The sequence below is a fragment of the Vicia villosa genome, unplaced genomic scaffold, assembly GCF_029867415.1.
Source record: "Vicia villosa cultivar HV-30 ecotype Madison, WI unplaced genomic scaffold, Vvil1.0 ctg.000351F_1_1, whole genome shotgun sequence".
Classification (NCBI taxonomy): domain Eukaryota; kingdom Viridiplantae; phylum Streptophyta; class Magnoliopsida; order Fabales; family Fabaceae; genus Vicia; species Vicia villosa.
The window spans coordinates 261,949-282,839 of NW_026705157.1; the positions used below are offsets into that span (position 1 = coordinate 261,949).

General features: G+C 34.9%; 2 protein-coding genes across 2 annotated transcripts; one reads left to right on the forward strand and one right to left on the reverse strand.

The window, feature by feature from the left end:
* The first annotated feature begins 631 nt into the window (after positions 1-631).
* On the forward strand, positions 632-4,424 carry LOC131627167 (uncharacterized). The gene is made up of 2 exons (XM_058898001.1): positions 632-1,209; positions 4,109-4,424. The coding sequence occupies exons 1-2, from the start codon at positions 632-634 to the stop codon at positions 4,422-4,424; spliced, it is 894 nt and encodes a 297-aa protein (XP_058753984.1).
* An 11,133-nt stretch (positions 4,425-15,557) lies between these two features.
* On the reverse strand, positions 15,558-16,932 carry LOC131627168 (uncharacterized). The gene is made up of 4 exons (XM_058898002.1): positions 16,748-16,932; positions 16,573-16,664; positions 16,147-16,260; positions 15,558-15,698 (listed from the first exon to the last, which is right to left on the reverse strand). Exons 1-4 carry the CDS (start codon positions 16,929-16,931, stop codon positions 15,558-15,560), a joined length of 531 nt encoding a protein of 176 aa, XP_058753985.1. The 5' UTR covers position 16,932.
* Positions 16,933-20,891: the final 3,959 nt, after the last annotated feature.

Here is a 20,891-nt window from a genome sequence, read left to right on the forward strand (position 1 = left end):
GATCGAAAAAGATGATTATGTGTGATTTTCGATCAATAAGCGAAAGGTTGAAGATGAGAAGAAGCTTGAGTCTATCTTTCACGTTTCTTGTTGAAATGCTTGAGAATGATCATTTGAGTATTTATACCACACACAATGCATAAGCTAATTTGAAAACAGCAGAAAACCAGTTTGAGAAGCGACAGGTTGACCTGCTCCCTGCATAGGTCGACCTATGGAAGGTATTTCACTTGAAAATAAGCAAAGTATGACACTTGCGTCGACCTGAAGGGTCGGCGTGCGCATTCCCGTGAGTTCCTCAAAATGTCATGCGTCGACCTATTCCTTCAATGCATCGACGCATTTTTCTCTTGCACATGAGTCACCCAAAAGTTGATGCGTCGACCTGAAGAGTCAGCGTGCGCATACCCGAGATTACACCAAAGTTCCATGCGTCGACCTATGCATGTAATGCGTCGACGCATTCAGCCCTTACATAGAATTTTTCAGAAAATGCTTGCAGTAGGTCGACCTATAGTATCTATGAGTCGACCTATTAGTGTCTTGTAGCCAAAAATACTTGTCTTTGTTGCATTTGCTTGGTTTCTATGATTCCACTTAAGTTGTAGTTGATTCACAATGTTTTGACATCATGAAAATTACACCACTGCCCTCACAGCGCAATCATCCAAATTTTTCATGGAGTAACAATCAAGGTCAACCAAAACCCCAAGCTAACCAAGCGCCACAAGTTCCTCCTGGTTTTGCAGCGCCTGCTCAAGGCAACAACCAGTTGGAAAACATATTGAAATCATTCATTCAAGAGACCAAGAATCGGTTCTTAGCACAAGTAGTGAGTATCAAAAATCTTGAAAACCAAGTGGGGAAAATCGCCACCGCTTTGAGTTCAAGACCACTGGGGACACTTACAAGCTCGACTGAAAGACCTTCTACATCTGGGGTGAAGAATGTGGAAACCTGCAAAGTCATCAAGCTAAGAAGCGGTAAAGAATGTGAAACACCGTTACTCAAAGATACTAAGACTAGTGGAGTCCAGCCTAACAATGATAAAACTGAAGACAAAGACGAGTTTATTGTGGAATCGACCTCAGTAGAAGATAACAAAGACAGAACTGGTGCAAGTAAGCATGGCAAAATTCCTGAGCCAGGAAAACAGCCTGAAGCCATGCCAGAACCACTCAGAGAGAAAAAGTTTTTTCAAGAAAGACTGTAACACCTCGAATTTAATTAATTATTTAATTAAATTAATTAAGGATTTAATCGTTGGAATTAGTCGAAGTGGAGAAATTATAAGTATTATTTTAAGAGGCGGAATTTTGGATTAATATGTTGTTTGGAGCTGTTAAGCTTATAGTCGGATTATTAGTCGGTTTAAATGGAGAAAATAATATTAGAAATAATATTATATTAGAATATTATTTATTTAATCGCATTTAGTTGTTGTGTGGTAAATAGCAATTTGGTGGTGTGGATTAGTTGGCCCAATATGACAATATGGAATAATACATTATTATATTGATTAATTGGAATAATGAGAATAAATGAAGTAGTAGTGATATTAGCAAAACAAAAATTAGGTTTTGGTACGTATCACATTAAAGAAGGGTTTTATCATAGGAGGCACTAGGGTTTGGAGGAATAATCGTTGAACCGTGGAGTTTGAAGAGAAGCAGCTCCGGAATTTGACCGTAGAAGTTACAGACGAGGAAAAAGTTGGAAGCTACGGTGAAACTCGGAATTCGACCAGATGATTATACAGAGACCGTCAATCTAAGGTAAGGGTGGGGTTCGAATCTTATAACCGGGATAATGATAATTAGTATGTGGGATTGGGATTTGTATAATTTTCTGTTGTTATTCGTGTTAATGTTGTGATCGATCTGATAATTATTTGGTCATTGTTGATGAAATTGTTGCGTTGAATTTAATGTGGGTTGTTTATGGTAGTATCATGTTGTGCAATTGGGATTTTAATGCAGCCTGCATAGAATTGAAATTGATATTGTACGAGAAAAGTAGGATTATATATAAGTTGCAGATAAGAAACCAATTGAGAAGAAATTGATACGGGGCCACCAATGGGAGGTGGGCACCCCTTAGAAGTGGAGACAGACGCCTCCCTTGGAGATGGGGAGCTGGGGCGGGCGCCTCCATGGGCCCTTAGAATTGGAGACAGACGTCTCCTTGGGGAGGTGGGTCCCATGCAACTTTCTTATGCCCATGTTTTATAGGTTTATGGGCGGCTCAGTAAATAGCAGTAACTTTATGGCATTGTATTTTAGTATAATCAAATAGTGAGCATATATATATATATATATATATATATATATATATATATATATATATATATATATATATATATATATATTTAGGTGTGAGCATATACGTTTAAGTATTGTAATAAGGTAATCAGTAAGAGACAAATGTTAATTTATATCAGGATAACATATTTAATTAGGCAATAGAACGTAATATATTTGAGAGGAGATAATTGATATAGCATATGGATATATAACTGGTAGCTTCCAATATAATACGATTATATATATAATTGGAAATTAATAGAGACTAGGAATTTAATGGAGGATTCTAGCAGCAGGGAACTAGATTAATAACAGATAGTGTAGAACTAGTTAACAGTAGCAGAATAAGGTGGTAGTATTAATAATATAATTGGACAGAGGCAGTGTCGATAGCCAAATTAAGCGGTATAAGTAACTAACCGGAATTAGTTGGGATCTGTCGGGATAGTTCGTGTAAATTAGTAGATAATTATGGTTATGTTGCTTTGTGGAAATTATGTGGAATATGCTGACTTGTAGGTGCAGCTGGGTAAGTTGATTCGTCCGGTTTATGGACATTATTAATTATAGGTCCTATGAACAATGTTGTTGTTTGTGTTGATTGTTTCTGTGGGTAGCCTTATGGCGTGAATCCTAGCAAATATATGGTGAATATGTTGTTGCTATGAGTTGTTGTTGAATTGCGTTGAGATGTTGTTTTTATATAGTTGTTGTGTTGTTGTTGATTAAGTTGCAGGCCTCTGGCTAATGTTGAAGCGATGTTGAGTACCCTTTTATTGGTACAATGTTTATAAGTTGTTGTGCTGTGACGTTGATGGTTGTTGTTATATGTGATTGTTGCATTCATTACATTTGCATAATAAGTTGGTCTGGATTGGCACCACGTTGAAAATTGAAGGCTTATGCCTTGTTGAAATGCCTCGATAATGTGACATGTTTTTAAGTCGGGAGTTCTACTCTAATGGATCCACATGCATATGCACAGTTGAGTCGCATTCAAGTTGTATATGGGTAGTTGTTGTCGTTATCACGTTGTTGATTGACAAATCAATTGTTGTTATTAAAGTTGTTGTAAGTTGCTATGTTGTTGTAATTATCATGTTGTTGTTTCGTTGTCGTTACTAAGTTGATGTAACTATTAAGTTAATATTAAGTTGTTGTCGTTGTATAAGTTGACGTTATTAAGTTGTCTAATTGTTGTTTTATGTTTATTTGTTGAAGATTATGTTGTTGTTTGGTGATTACTTGTCGTTGTTGTAATAATAGTAAAATTTTATGATTCTCATCTAATACATATTGATTATCATTCTTCTGTTTATATTTTTCGATATCTCACCCCTTCTGCTGATGTTTCCTCTACCATGCGAAATGGACAGGTACTCAAGTATAGTTGTGGATGTTGAAATATTTTTATGAAGTTGTTAAGTTGCCTTTTGATAAGTCAATAGGGTCTTGCTCTGCTACGTAGCACTCGGGGGATGAATGTTGTTATTAATTGATGTCGTTGCTTAAGTTGCTGAAGTCTATGAATAATTTGAATACTTGATTAAGTGATTAATAATAATATTTTAAGTTGTTTCCGTTGAGTAAAGAAGTAAAGTCGTTACTGTTGAAAATATGTTTCCGTTGTTTAGTTGATTCAATTGGTTTAATTGAAATACGTTGTTATGAGTTCATCCATGATATAAGTGTTATGTATCTATAGAATTGCGACTCATGTATGTGGTTTATGTGTAGTAAATGTGACATCCCGTGTATGATTAAAATTTTTCCGCACTCTGATTTTATTAATATTTGATGGGTAGATTTAGGGTGTTACAAAGACCACCACCTCCTTTTCCTCAAAGAATTAGGAAGGCAAAAGAAGAGCAACAATTTGATAAGTTTATAGAGATACTCAAACAGCCTTACATCAACATACCTTTGATAGAATCCATTGAACAAATGAAAAATTACTCCAAATTCATGAAGGACGTGCTTACTAAACGGAAGAGAGTGGGAGAGTTTGCCACTTTTGCACTTACTCAAGAATGTAGTCAATTGGTGCAAGGCAAACTTCCTCCTAAGTTGAAGGATCCTGGAAGTTTCACTATACCGTGCAACATTGGTGAATCATTTTGAGGAAGAGCACTATGTGATTTGGGGGAAAGCATTAACCTTATGCCTTTGCCCGTATTCCAAAAGTTGGGGATAGGCGCAGCCAGGCCTACAACCATCACTCTGCAACTGGAAGATAGAAGTATTTGATATCCTCAAGGCAATATTGAAGATGTCTTAGTTAGGGTTGACAAATTTTTATTCACTGATGACTTCATCATCATGGACTTTGATGCTGATGAAGACATCCCCATTTTGTTGGGAAGACCTTTCTTGCTACGGGAAGGACACTAATTGATGTAGAAAAAGGTGAACTCACCATGAGAGTGAATGGACAACAAGTGGTATTTAATGTACTCAATGCATTACAGTACCCAGAAGAAGAGGTTGTTGATTGCTCCATGATTTCTAGCTGGGGCAGAATTATTCACAAAAATTTGCTTGAGTCTACCGGTGTCTTGACTCAAGAACTGGGAAAAATGAAGGAAAGTCTGCAAGAAGGAATCATCTCCTCCATTGATTCACCATAGAATTTTATGTATGTTCCAACATTTGGCTCCAAAAGCCTGGTTCTGATCCATAATTTGTTGCAAAGATGATTACAGTGTCCAACGATTGAGTCCCCACTAATCTTCCAACTCTTTATTCAAAGAACTACGATAAAGGGTGCAAACAAATGAAGGTGTTGTTTTGATATCAAGATGTTCTTGAAGTGGTTAACAATGAAGTTAATCCACTTGGGGAAGAAACTACGAATGCTCAAAAGGCTACAGACAATGAAGAAAAGAAGAAATATTACAAGACACTCTTCTTGATTCATTCTTGTGTCGATGGTGAAAACTTTGAAAAAGTTGGCGACTGCGATTCGGTGAATCCAGCATGGGAGATCTTGAAGAAAGCTTAGGAAGGGGCTGATAAAGCAAAGGTGGTGAGGTTACAAACTCACAAGACACAATTTTAATTGGTTCAGATGGATGAGAATGAGATAATCATCGACTACGGAACGCGCATTACGCGTTTGGTGAATCAAATGAAGTTTTGCAGGGAAACTGTTTTGAAGCAAAATATTGTGTTGAAGATCTTGCATTCTTTAATTTCAAGATTCAACAACATTGTAATGGCAATCGAAGAGTCGAAGGAACTTTCAAAATTGAGCAAAGAGGAACTTCATAGCTCTCTTGAGGCTCATGAACAAAGGATGGGTGAAAGAGGAAATGATAAAGATAAAATGGAGATTACGTTGCAAGCACGGTTCAACGGAAAGAGTAAAAGATCAAAAGGAAAATGGCATTCGAAAGGAAAGGAAAATTTCCAGAATTTTGGTGGAAAAGATTCATAAAATTCGAAGGGTTCGATTGGGAAAAGAGGTGAGAGAATCTTCAAAGATAGTGGTCAAGGAAACTACATCAATAAAATGTATAAAAGTAATGTGAAGTGTTACAATTGTCATGGACTTGGTCATTTTACAAGAGATTGTAATGCGAAATCAAGGGAAAATCAAAGCAATGAGGCTAAGGTTGCTCGACAAGAGGTGGATGATGATAAAAAGCTTCTGGTCATGATCACATAGGAGAAATATGGCAGTAATAAGTTGATGGACTTCATCAGTAACAGCTGCAAGTTGGTGGACAGCAGCTGTAGCAGTTCGAAGAATGTTGCAGAAATGCACGCGGAACAAAACGTAATGGTAACGATTTGGGGTGGTGTGCATGGAAGTGGTGAGTGGTACTTGGATTTTGGTTGTTCAACACATATGCTCATTAGAAATGATTGGTTTGTCAAAATCAATCAAGCCAAGAAGAATAAGGTGAAATTCACGAACGATACCACTTTAGCAGCCGACGGGGTCAATGATGTTTTAATCATGAGAAAGGGTGATGGTCATTCCTTGATCAAATATGTGTTTTACATTCTAGGAATCAAATGTAATATCTTGATAATTGTCCAATTGCTTGAGAAGAATTACATGATTCACATGGAAAACAAGATTTTACACGTTTTGGACCGAAACGAGGCTTTAGTCCTTAAAGCGCGTATGTACTCCGATGTGTGGGGTCCAATGCAAGTTTGCTCGTATGGTGGAAATAAGTACTTTGTCACTTTTATCGATGATTTTAGTAGGAAACAATGGATATACCTAATCAAGAGAAAGGATGAGGTATTTGATGTGTTCAAAAGATTTAAGTCCATGGTGGAGCGGCAAAGTGGTCACAAACTCAAAATTCTCAAAACGGATGGTGAAGGTGAATATACCTCAAATGAGTTTGGGAAGTATTGTGATGAAGAGGGGATAATGCATAAGATTGGGCCACCCTACACGCCACAATAGAATGGTGTTGCCTAGAGGAAAAATCGTTCAATAAAAAACATGGTTCAAAGCATTTTAAAGGGAAAAGACTTGCCAAAGCCGTTTCCACAACCACTTATTTGTTGAATAGGTACCCTAAAAGAAGTTTGATAAGGTGACTTCATAAGAGCTATGGTCTGGATTTAAACCAAGCTTGAGTCACTTGAAAGTTTTTGGTTCGATAGCATTTCGACACGTACCAAATTAGCTTCAAAAGAAGTTGGATGATAGGGGTGAGATAATTTTGCTCATTGGTTATCATCCTACTGGAGGTTATAAATTATTTGATGTTGCAAACAGGGGAATTCGTATTAGTCGATATGTTGTGGTCGACGAACTGAGGCGTTTCCACAACAGAAAACTTGGTGTGACAGGTCCTATAATCGGATACCAGAATGGCGTAACTGATTACGAGCGCGATTTTATGATTCCATAGGCTAGTGCCATTGGTTTTGTATATGGAATAATCGATTACCATAATCCTATAATTGATTACGGCAATGAAAATACAGAAAATTAGGTTGTAGGAGGTTCTATACATCAACTAGTCGAAACCAAAATCAGGGAAAACAGTAAACGACCAACTAGCCAAAGAGGTTTCCTCAGAGACTCCAAGATTGTGAAGCATTTCGGGATGATGAGATCAATGATGAATGTGATTTCGTTCACTTTAGGATTATGGCCGAATCCGAGCCCGTTAGCATGAAATAGACATTAAGTGATCCAAAGTGGGTGTGTGCGATGAAAGAGGAGCTAGAATCGATTGAGAAAATTAGTACTTTGGATTTGGTTGATATAGCAGAACGAAATAAGTCAATCGGTGTGAGATAGGTCTATAAAGTGAAGGTGAATCCCAAAACTGAAATTATCAAGCATAAGGCTCGACTAGTTGCGAAGGGATTTTTGCAAAGAGAAGATATAGAATTTGTTGAGGTGTTTGCACATGTTGCTAGGATATTAACCATAAGGTTAGTTGTTGGCATTGTGAATTGCAACAATTAGTTGATTGATCAAATGGATGTGAAATATGTGTTTTTGAACGGTCCACTAGAGGAGGAATTTTATGTAGAACAGCCCCCGATTTTGTTGTGACAAATTAAGAGGGAAGAGTCTACAGATTGAAGAAAGTGTTTTATGGTTTGAAACAAACTCCTAGAGCTTAGAAGAAACGCATCGATGGTTTTCTAGTTGACGTTGGCTTCCAAAAATGTGTTTTCAAGCATGGTGTCTATGTGAAGACAGATGCAAGCAAAGATGTGATCAAACTTTGCTTATAGATGAATTTGAAATGAGTAACCTGAGGATCATGAGTTACTTTGGCATAGAGTTCCACAAGTCAAAAATGGGACTGCTCATGCACCAAAGGATGTATGCACTTGGGATATTGAAGAGGTGTGATATGGAGCATTGTCATGCAACCAATACACCAGCTGAAACAAGGTTACATCTGTCCAAAATACGCGGTCAGATTTGGCGTTTAGTGTCGGTATTACGAGTAGATTCATAGAGAGACTGAAGGTGTCTCACTTGGCAACAGTTAAGAGGATCCTAAGATACGTCAAATGAACTCTTAGCTGCGGAATTATCTTTTCCGCAGCAGGCAAAAATAGGAACCCATAATTGGGTTTTTTGGCTTATTTTTAAATTATTTTGTATTCAATTTATTTTACTCGACTTGTATAAATGTATAAATATCTTCTATATTAACTAGTGGGAAACCCGTGCGTCCGCACGGGTTCTGGTGTGGGTTGGACCGAGTTTAACAGATACATATAGTCCTAAGTAAAAAAAATCGAAAAAGTTTTTTTATATGAAATTGAAATATAAAAATTATATTGTTTAAACAAAACTATTAAATTGATAAAAAAAAAGTTCAAAAGTAGTATTTATTTATAGAAAATGATTTATTTAATTATATAAAAAATATAATAAATCGTGTGTTCAAAAAATATAAAAACCCGGTTAGAGACAAAACATTCTCCTTTCCAACTAACCCTGTTAATTCTCCTTTAACTTTTAAATTAAAACATAATTATGTATTTTGTAATCAAAATACTTCTTTTAGAAATAACATGCTGCTATTTTTTCTTTCTATAAATGTAATTTTAAAAAATAAACATGATTATCTACTACACGTTGGCATTGAAAATAAGAAAATCCAAATATACTATTGTACTACTATATACACATAAGGGAACATTGAAAACTATTCATACTGTAAGTTTTATTATTCCACCCTATATCAGGAAAATTCATTTCATACACAATACATGTATAGCTGATTGTTATGTATGTTCTCATTTAATATATCATTTTCAAAACACTCAGCTATATCACCGATGATCATAATTGCTTCTTTTCCACATTAAGCATATTCTACAACTCATTATATATATTGAGTGCAACATAATAGTTCATCTTCAAATATTAGTTAAATCAATAATTTATCTTTACAAACAATTTCAACAACACATAATAATTCAACTACATAAGCCACGTGATAAGTCTTAGGTGGCCCTCACAAAAATTGCTAGAAATCCACCCTCACCTCAGCTATAAGATCCAATATCCCAGCCAAATTGCAGGAAAAGCTTCATGATGCCATCCAGTATCTTTGAAATAGAACCAATGTCTAAGAAAGTATTGGAAATCAATGCTGATAGATACCTACAAAAAACATTAAAATTATGTAAAGAGTATGATCCTTAGTCTACAACTGTGGAGCTTTAACATTCTTGTTAGTGGAGTACAATAACATGTCAATTTTGATGATTAAAAAAACAACAAAACAAAGATACCAAACAGGGGAGGAGAAGAGTGTTGTTATTCTGGCAAATTCTTTACAGCTTCCTCCTAAAACAAACTTGCATCACGATCTACCTCACTTCACAGATCACCACATCATCTCTAATTCATACCAACTCACAATTTCATCATCTCCAATTCACATCAGATTCATAACTTTCCTCATCGATTTGCATAATCACCGACACACCAAAGTGACTAATTAACGAATCGCAGCAACAACTCACAACCATTCGTAACCGAGCAAAAATCACCTCAGAACGAAGGATCGCAACAACAATGACGTCAACTTTCAGCATACAACGGATCGACGCATATCATATCAACATCACCTCATCACCGACGAACACAACTCAGTAGCAGCACATCTGACTTCGAAGTTTCACAACACCGCACTGCTCTTCAACACAACAACCAGTTTGTAAATCAATAAAAATATTGAAATTCGGTGGCAGACATGCCATCAAGCAGTTTGTAACATCAAGCCTCTTAGATGGGGTATTGGTTGAACATGTCTCTGAACTCCAACTTTGTTGATTTGATAAGGATGGCTGAGCAGAGAGACTTAAATCTGCAGATAGAGAATGTTGATTACAGGAAAAGGTAGTTTACATTAGGACATCATTCTTCACATGTATCAATATCGAAGCCACATTCAGTTCAATTTATTCAAAACGAAGTCGAGTAAAATCAGGGCACACACATTACCTTAAACCATTTGAAGCCAACTTCAGCCCTGCATCGTTGTCTGTAATTGAATCTACACCGTAAAAACATAGATAGTCCAAACCGAGCTTATGAGTCCAAATACACCTTCAAGCTCCAAAACTCTCCAGAATTCTGCAGTATAACTTATCAACATAGAATCAAACACATGGTATGCTAAGTGCTAACGTGAAACTGAAATACAAGAACATCAACAAAATATTGTTACTGCTAGCATCAGGCTCCAGTTCTAGGTAACATCAACACAAATTTGAAATGTTTCACAAATTTAAAATCTTCATCGGATTGAAATGTTTCACAAATTAAAATCATTTGCAAATTTAAAATCATTCGATCTTCGTATATCCCATAATGATAGCATCGGTGCTTAAAATGTTTCACCGATTGAAATGTTTCCCTATTGCTAAGACAGTTCGAAGGTTGCGAACGGGATGATTTCCTCAACCGCATAAGGAACGATTTCATTTGCAATGGTTATCAGAGATAAAATAATTTCACCATGAAATCTATTTCACCATGCTAAAATAATTTAAAGATAAATGCATACTTGCAACTCACCTTCTCAAGGTGCAATTCTTCACTTGACAGTGTACCCTTCCACTCTCTCAACAAATGGTACACCGTAAGGCCTGCCATCCATTACACGTCTTCGAAATTGTTAGAGCTGTTGCAGTGAATTGGCACTATATTTGCACCAGTTCTCCACCTTAAATCTTTATCAAACCTACAAAAGTACAATAAAAATATTAGTATAGAAATTATTCATCTTATATACTTATTCCATGAAGGTTAAGAGCTCATTGGCAGTAGCAGCTGTAGCAGTAATGACTATTCTTTGTGGTTCAAATTTGGTTCTACCACCTCTTTCTTGTTCCATGAAGGTTGTCATTGCAGTTCTGAAAGATATAAGAGCATGATAGTCTTGAAATAATGCATTCTCTCTAAAACCATTATAATCCTTTAGGTACTTTTCTACCATATCAAATGAAACATGAACACACCACGTTAAAATATATTAGTATTTCATCAGAAGCTATAGCTATAAATATTAATTTGAATGGAATGATATATGAATATAAAGTTAATTGGTTAGGATACTTGCAAGAAAATGCTCGTGATACTAAGTCTTGTGCAATTGCAATTGCTGCCTTCAGAGAGATGTCATAACAGAGGCATAAAAAATAGATATGCAAGTATCTAATGTCTAATACAATATGCAAGTCGATAATCTTTACTCCTTCGTATACTGACTGTGTAACAGAACCCGGACAAAAAATGTCCAAAATAGTTCATTCTTAAACTCATTTTTTCTTTTCCTATAAGTGCTTAATGAAAACTTTATCCAAACTAACAGTTAAATCACATAACCTAAAGAACCATGGAGAAGAACTTACCTTCATAGTAATACAAATTCTACCATTCTATAAAATCATCACAGAAACTCAGAAAAATAATTCAAATTCCACACCTGTCTAACTGAGTACTAAATTAGTTGCAGCAATTACATATCCCAAACTCGACATGTACCTGCACAACTCTGTACCTCTTAAAGAATAGTCATTAAAGGACATGTTTAGGAACTTTAAGCTATGCGAATTATAACTCTTGCTCTTTAACAACAAAAAAACATTGCAGCAGATTTTGATTATCTCATATGTCACACCCCTTTTACCATGGCGTAGGGGTTTGTGAAAAAGTGTAGCCATCAGGATCCTTCACAAAGGCGATAACAGTTGTTACGCCTGAAGTGGCTATAAATGCAGCCCCGTAGCGGAGACCATCAAACACACACCTGAAAAAAAATACCAACAGAATTCAAGATAAAGAAAGCTATAACTAATTAACAACTCTAGTTACATAATACACACATCTGTAGTAACTGACTCAAGTTAGTGAAATAAAATTAACAAAAAGGATCGTTTGACTTATCTTTTAATTACTCCGCTTACTCGCCGGCCAAATCTCCTGTCGTGTCGCTCGATCTGATTATTATTGTCTTCAACAACCTGAAAAGTGGATATCATACATGATAAGATGTTATACACAATTCAAAAGAGTAAACACCATAATAGTTTCCATCGACCAGTATATTCTTTGTATAAATCATAAAGTGAAGATGAAGCAATGCCACTACACTCATTGGTAGGAATCTTTAAAGATCAGGTGAACAACAAATGCATAATAGTAAAGCTACAACACAAACTATCTATATAGATAAGATATTACATCTCCACCAACAAATAGAAGTGTCATATCGAGAGGATCCTGAGATTTCTTCCCTTTTCACTATCCAACAAATATGATAAGGGTAATAGAAAATTCAGCAGCAGTAACAATGATAGAAAAACATATAAAATCCAACAGTGGTACACATAATGTGAAAGTTCATAGAAGCATTTTGTCAAACATTGAGGGTGCAAAAGTAAGGAAAATCTGATTCATCAAGATGAAAAAGATGAAAATTAAGCCATTCACCATGTGACATGACAAATCTCTTACTCTCGACGCCAAGGTATAGGTTTACGATGATTGACCGATGTTGCTCTTTTTCGTCTTCTACCATTTAACCTCTTTCTCTCCAAGATCTTTCATGCACAAAAAATGCAGAGAAATAAATCCAGTTATGCTCAATCTTCTTCCCGTGTGCATAATCTAACCGAAAAATTAAACAAAAATGATTGCCAAAAATCTCCTTCAGCTCTTATTTTGCACGATGCTTAACTCAGATAAAAAAAATCTACACATGAGACACACAAAATCCATTCAAAACCAAAGATTCACATGGAGAAGAAAAGAGATTGGAAACTAATGCATAAAGAAAAAAAATAAACTTACTGAAAAATAAACTTTTCGTTCCCGTCGGCTCTTCCATCAGCAACAACAATAACTCCTCCATTATAGTTGCTCACAAAAAAGCATCTTCCCCACCTTTCTCAACCTTCATAAACACCAAAAAATGAAGAGTTTTCTAACGTAATTACAGGGTTAAGTTCTGAAGAATGAGAAGAAGAGAACACTACCCTTTTCCTTCTCTTAGCAACTTCATTAATAGCAGATATTTGGTTGAGAGTGAGAATGAGAAATCACCATAACTCAGTGGTAAAACTCGATCCAGTCTATATCCTGAAAAACAAACCACAAAATCATCAAATAAACCACTAAAACCCTAACTACAAATTCAAAACCCTAACTTTCAAACCCATTCGCACAGTATGAAACCCTAAAAAAATCTCAATCGAACTGATTCGCGTTAATCGATTCAAACACCATTATTATTTCGGATAACAAAAGAGGAAGAAGGGAGAAGAAGAGAAAAAGGAAGATGGAGATGGAAGCAAGAAAGAAAAAAGGAGAGAGAGACAGAGAGAGACCGAGAAAGAGAGAGAGAGAGAGAGAGAGAGAGAGAGAGAGAGAGAGAGAGAGAGAGAGAGAGTGTGTGTGTGTGTGTTGGATGTTTTGAAGAGTGTATAGGACACTTTGGAAAGTTTGAAAGCCAAAGTTACTTTAGAAGGACCCAATAGTAAGATGAAAAGCAAAATAGAGCATTTTCATTGGACCAAATCAATAATGTGTCATAAAAAGTAATTTTTGGACATCAAATAACCTTGAAATCAATAGGTGTCAAATTTAGAGCAAAGGGCAGAATTGGATTTTCCAAGTACTTATGTTTTCTTATTTTATAGATACATTTCCTCCATTGATGCCCCATAGAAATGGAGAAAATCTCAATTCATTTTGTGTATGTTCCAACATGTTTACGTTGATTTGATAGGTAAAGTTTCCTGAAATAGTCTTTCTTCTTCACCTTTTTTCTCATTTCATATTTATTTATCATTGATTTTGAAATGTATAATCATTGGGTAGTTTCAATAATATTAAGAATTTAATACTTTAGCTTTAGATTCTTGAATTCCATTACTTGTTCCGCAATTTTTTTTTTGTACAAAAAGTAATCATCTTTGATTAATGAGTTTGGAGATATCGAGATAGCAAATTTGATACAGATAGGGATCCTTTAATCCAACAATGTATTAATTAAATAATCTATCATTAGCTGGGAAATAGGAATCAAACAATCAATTCTTCACTGTTTCGCTGATGTAGTTTTTTTGTCATTCTACATTTGGAAGATATAAGCATATGAAAATAATAGTTAAGAATGGATATATAGTATTTTCTTTTTTCCATTCAAACGTTGAATCTATTGACATTAGAAACTTTCTAATAGGGTTAACTCCTTATGTAAAAGGATTATATGTTCATGCCTTTTACAAACAGCACCTACGTTGATTTTGTAAGGTCCTTGGATGCCAAGAAAGTGGAATACATTTATATTATAGAAAATTTAAATTTTGAGTTTTTCAGAACCTATTCGTGACAAGAGAAAGTCACAATCAACTTTGTTGAGAAATATATATGTTCAAACAAGTTTCAAATTTGATTATTTGATTCTGTTGAAAAACATTGTTGTTCTGACAAATTTAAAGTTTGACTTTGTTTGAAGCTATTTCTATCTTGTCAGAGTCAAATTACACTTTGTTGAAATCCATCTCCATTTCAACAAAGTCAAGTTTTAAGTCTACTGGAAATAATAAAAAATGGTTTCTGAAAATGGTTTTTATTGAATAAGGGTGAAGGGTAGTTTAAGTAATGCAAATGGTTTGAACTAGAAGAGGCAAACAGGCATATCCGTCCGTTTAAGTCCGTTTTGTAAAATACGGGGTAGGGCAGACATAGTTGAGAGTGTGGACCTAAAATTTTGTCCACCCCACGAAAAAATGATAGTGGGTGGCTATGAAGTACGGACACCTCACGAGTTGGCGTGTCGCGGTATCCGACACTTGTATGACACTCGTACGACACGTGTCGGAAAAGTCAAACAAGTGTCAGAAAAGTCACACAAATGTCCCCAAATAAATAATTTATTTTCTTTGATCTGACACTTTTTAAATCGGTGTCCGACATCTATATGTAAAAAAAATGTTCATATTTGTGCTCCCAAAAACCTGAAAAATAAAAAAAAAAGGTCGGGAAGAGCGAAGATAAATTTCTAAAGTTCTAAGAATAGTGAAACTAACAACATTCACAATGTCTCATTAAACGTTCAACAATTAATTCAAAGCATAGATCTTGTTGCAAAAGTCTCATAACAACAACGAAACAAACACAATATGACACAACATGTATATCATAACACAAGAAAGTTGAAATAGCACAAAACACATCCTTAACATGAAATAAGAATGTGTTTCATTTATTTGCTTAATGGCTAATGTCCATTAATTAGGCTTGTTTACAGAATCCGAAGTTGTATCAGAATCTGAATCGTTGTCATAAGTACCATCCACAATAGTACTTTCATTGGAGTTGATATCTTGCCTTTCAGTGTCTTCCGGAGAAGGAGGGGGATATTCGAAAACCTAGCACAACATAAAATGTTAAGATTAATTCAAGAAAAATGGATGATTGTAACAATGCCATTAGCCAAATATCATAGCATACATGTATATTAAATTTACAATTAGCATCATTTAAAGATAGAAAATTAACATAAATCTTATTTCTAATGATAATTATAGATTCAAAATTCAATATGTAAGACTAATGTATAACAAAAAATAGTCAATTGTCTATCAATTTAATAAATGCAAAATAATAGTGTAAACATTCAATAATACATGCAATTCTGAAATAGAGACTAACAAAATCATGTGTCACATCAAGTAATAACTCAATCTTCTTCCTCTCCTAAAATATCTCATATTATAAAAATTGAAAGATCTAAGTCAATCATATATGTAATCACATAAATTTGATAAAAATATAATTATATAGATTCAAGTTGGAATGCATTAGGCCTTAATTTACCTCTTCCACGTGAGGATAAAAGTTTGGAATATGACTAGCTTCTCTGAGATGGTCGATATACCTAAAATCACCATTTAAGCATTCTTCTCGTATAGCCAATATTTCCTCGGCCATCTACATAATGAACCATATATATTGTAAGTAAAAACTAGTGAATAATTTAAACAAACATACATTTACATCAAATAATTATAGTAGATTTTGAAAATAGATTGTAATCACAATTCGGACCACATTTGACACCAATGTAACCATAATAGTTGCGAGTATAACTATTGATGCCTCAAATGCGACTAGATATTCTAGGATATGGAAGATTGCGACTAGATCACAATTTGAATCCTTGATTAAAAGAGTTGATGAGAAAATAAATACGAAATCAATAATTTGAGACTACAAAAAACAATTGAAATTAAAATCACCTACATCCTTATCGCTGCCATCAAAAATCTCTAGATCGAAAGCATCATTCATGCCTTCATAAATTAAGGTTTTCAAGTCATCAATATAAAAGGGTCCTGTTATGAAACAATGAATAAAATCAAAACAAAATTAGAACAATATAAATTCAAATTAAATAAAGGTATTTAAGCGATTTTACCTCTTGATTGAGAAAACCAGGAACAAACATCAGCGATTAATTGTTGAGCTTTGAGATGAGAGTTATCGCCACCCCACATGAAATCAACGGCAGTTCGAAGAGCCGCCCAGCGATTCAAAATATAACCAATACCTTCATTGAATGCTTGTAATGACTCTCCTTGCAAGACTCTATATTCACCCATCTCTACAACAAACCTAGTAACGCGACTACTGACTGGAAAATTATGACTCCGATAAGACCCCTATTTAAATCTCAAATACAGTGAATACCTTTTACCCTTATAACATCACGTGCTTAGAGCGTGCAACACTCCCGATTCCTTTTTACATTCAAAATCATAAATTTGGTAATATATTTATAAAGATTAATTTTTATAATAGACAAAAAGTTTGTTTGAATCATTTGACTAAAATTAAAATTTGTGAAAATCTATATGACGACATCTTTCTATTTTCTCTTCTCTCTTTTTTCACTTTCTCACATCAAATTGGTGCGGTGAACATGGAGGAGAAGATACCGTCAAAAAATTACGAGATTGAGAAATTCACCAGAGTAATGTGAAGTCAAGACTCTAAATCCAATATTTTTTGATGAAGACAAAATGAATGTCAAATAATCATATCAAAAAGTATGGAAAAAGCTTCAAGAACAATGTATCAATTCCAAGTCTTATCATGAGCAAAAGGTAGCACCAAATTATTCAAGATTAAAGTTGAAGACTAAGCATGGATATTGATTGATAGAGGTACAAACATCCAATTTTATTGATAATTTTAGTGCTCAAATTATTCTCCGAAAAATCTCTTGCAGCATTGGTCATTTGTGTTCAAAATCACTTTCAAATATATTTTTTATCATGTTTGAACTAGGGGTGGCAAAACGGGTCGTGGCCCGCAGGGCCGGCCCGCGCACCCTCCAAAATATGGAGGGTTGGGTTGGGATTTTAGGCCTGTCGCTCGCCAAAGTTCGCCCCGTCAAAACTCGCCGCCCGCCATACCCGCCCCGCAAAAGCACGTCGCCCGCCAAAGCCCGCCCCTCCTTCAAAACTCAATCTTTTTTAGTTAATTCTAGTAATTGTAATTCTTGATGGTTTATTTTATACATTTATTTATGAATATATGTAATATTTTTTAAGTAAATTTGTTAAAAAGTTGCTTTTATAAAAAAATGTTTTAAAAAATAAGTGAAAAGTTTAATTAAAAGGTAAAAAAAAGTCTATTAATCTATTAAAAAAAATATAAATAAAAATAGGCGGGTAAGCCCGCCGCCCGCCAACCCGCCATCTTGGCGGGGCGGACATGACTTTTATGCCCATTTTACTTAGCGGGCATGTCTGCCCCGCTCGTTTTTTATCGGGCATAAAGCGGGGCGGGCGGTCCGTTTTGCCACCCCTAGTTTGAACCATGTTAAATCACTTTCAAATATAATATATTGACTTAAATAAATCAATAGATGTAGCATTAGGTTGGTTCAAATATTTAGACAATTATTTTAATTTTTTTAATTTTTTCAAACATGCAGTTTTTTTGGTAAATTATGGCGTTTTTAGCTGCCGTAACAGCACAAAAACCGCCACAATTTACAATGTTCTAAACCAATATTTATATATTTGAAATTTGAAAAATGCTGCGAACTTGTTAAGTCAAGTGGTCATTTTAACTGACTTAAGAAGTGTTGTACAAAATTTAAAATTATGTTTTTTCATGAACCATTGTTATTTTAAACTATTGCAAACCTTCATGAAAATGTCTCAAAATTTACCATGTTTCATAGAGGTGTTATGCACTTATAAATACAAGATATTTCAGATTAAAAATCACCTCTTCCATTGCAATTTAACATCATATTTTCTCAATCAAATTACCAAACAAGTGTTTTTGTTCTTAATATTTCATAAAGAATTTTCTACATGTATGTTCATAACATTCTAGAAAATTTATATCATTCTCATAAACACTTGAGCACTATATTTTCATCATATATTGCTTGTTTGGAAGAGAAGATCAATCCTAGTGATTGATATATGTTCATCAATATTACTACTCAAATATATTTGGTTATTATTGACTTGCTATCCATGATTGTTGGAAGCAAGGGTTTTTGATTAGTGAGAGGATTGTTCTCATAATCAATTTAGTAAATCCAAGAGGATTGTTCTTGGTGGTTGAAATCTTGTTGTCCAGGATTGTTGGAAACAAGTGAGTCATTAAGGGAGGATTGTTCTCTTAGTGTACTTAGTGAAAATCCAAAAGGATTGTTCTTGGTGTTTGGTTTGTTTTATGTAAGTCACAAACAATAGTAAAATCTCTTTCATGTTGAAAGGGGACTGGAGTACTCTCGGACTGTGAGGGGAACCAGTATACATCATTGTGTTATTTACTTTTCCGCATTTACCGCTTTCACAAATCATAACCAGAAAAGAAAGTAACACATTTCCAAACTCTTGCACCAAACTAGAAAAATAAGAACAACTTGTTTCTAAAACCGGATAAAATTTCAAGGTCCTAATTCACTCCCCCCCCCCTCTTAGGCGCACACTTCGTACTTACATAAATGACTTTAGTCTATGGCGCTTGAAGATGAAAGTCCTTATTCAACAGGTTTTGTTAACAGCGTTGAAATGATTAGAAAAGATGGATTTTTCCCTAACGGCAAAGGGGAAGACGACGATGATAATGAAATCACATAGTATCATCGTATTGAGCCTTGGTGATAAGGTTCTCCGACAGATCTCGAAGGAGAAAAATGCAGCTGGTGTGTATGGACGAAACACTAAGGTTTGTACATGACCAAATCATCGGTCAATCACCTTGGCTAAAGTAAGTTCTGTATTCATTCAAGATGAGTGAAGATGAAGTCTTGACTAACCAATTAGATATGTTCAATAATACAATTCTTGATCTAGAGAATATTGAGGTTACCATCAGCGATGAAGATCAAGCGTTGCTATTGATGTGTGCTCTACCAAGATATTATGCTCACTTAAAAGAAACCCTCTTGTATGGAAGAGAGTCTCTGGCCTTTGAAGAAGTTTAATCAGCCTTTTACTTGAATGATTTAAACGAAAGAAAGGAGCACAAGTCATCACCTGTTGGTGAATGATTGTCCGTTAAAGAAAATTTTCTCGAAGAAGGATGGTAAGTTTAAGAAGAAGAAGGGTAAAGGTCTACAGAAGTCTTATGGTGGTGATGCTCTTGCTATTAGGTGTTACCACTGTAAGAAGGAAGGTCATATCAAAAAAGTGTGTCCTGACAGGTTGAAGAGTTATGGTGATGGCAAGCATAGCACCCTAAAACCCCAACGTATAATAATATGAAATAATTCAATTATAAAACGTTTAGGGTGTCAAACATCACATCACAAACCTGCTCTGTAACATTTTAAATAAAAACATATAATTCAAAATACTTGTTATCACATGCTCGCCTTTACTTGGGCTCATCACAGCAAAATTAATCAAAAACACACATCTCATCAATTAAATAAGTCTCATGATAATTCTTTATTTGAAATTAAACGTAGTTATGGCAAAAGCCTTCAACATAAAAAAAACTCAAAAACATCAAGAGTAATAACATTTAACTCTCACAATAGCAACTCATAATCAAATGAAACCATAAACTTTTGTCTGCCCGGTGTTACATATCATAGCAATGAAATTTACAATGTATAAAACGGAAAAGAAAGAATAGCCTCAACGCCATCCTCCAGCTCTAAAGGAGCTACTCATCTACCTGTTTGTATGTACCCCAAGAAGGAGCACAGAATACCATAAACAACAAAGAGGTGAGAATATGCTTAAAATATATAATGGTGCAAAAGAAATGCAAGGGTAGCCTAAAACAAATATATCATCTTTCATCCATTTCAATCACATCAAATACCATAACTCATATGTGTTAGCCAAAAAAACTCAATTGCACAACCTTTAAGTAATACAATGCAGACAATGACTCAACTCATGCATGTGGCACCAACATAACAAAGATTTTTCATATGAACTGGGTCCCAACATCTAAACCCCGAGGCCCTCATCTGAGTTTTATTCAAGTCACTAGTCCCTTCATCTAAACTAATGACTCGCCTCTTTCACAACAACAACACATGTGATGCATATATATATACATATATATATATATAA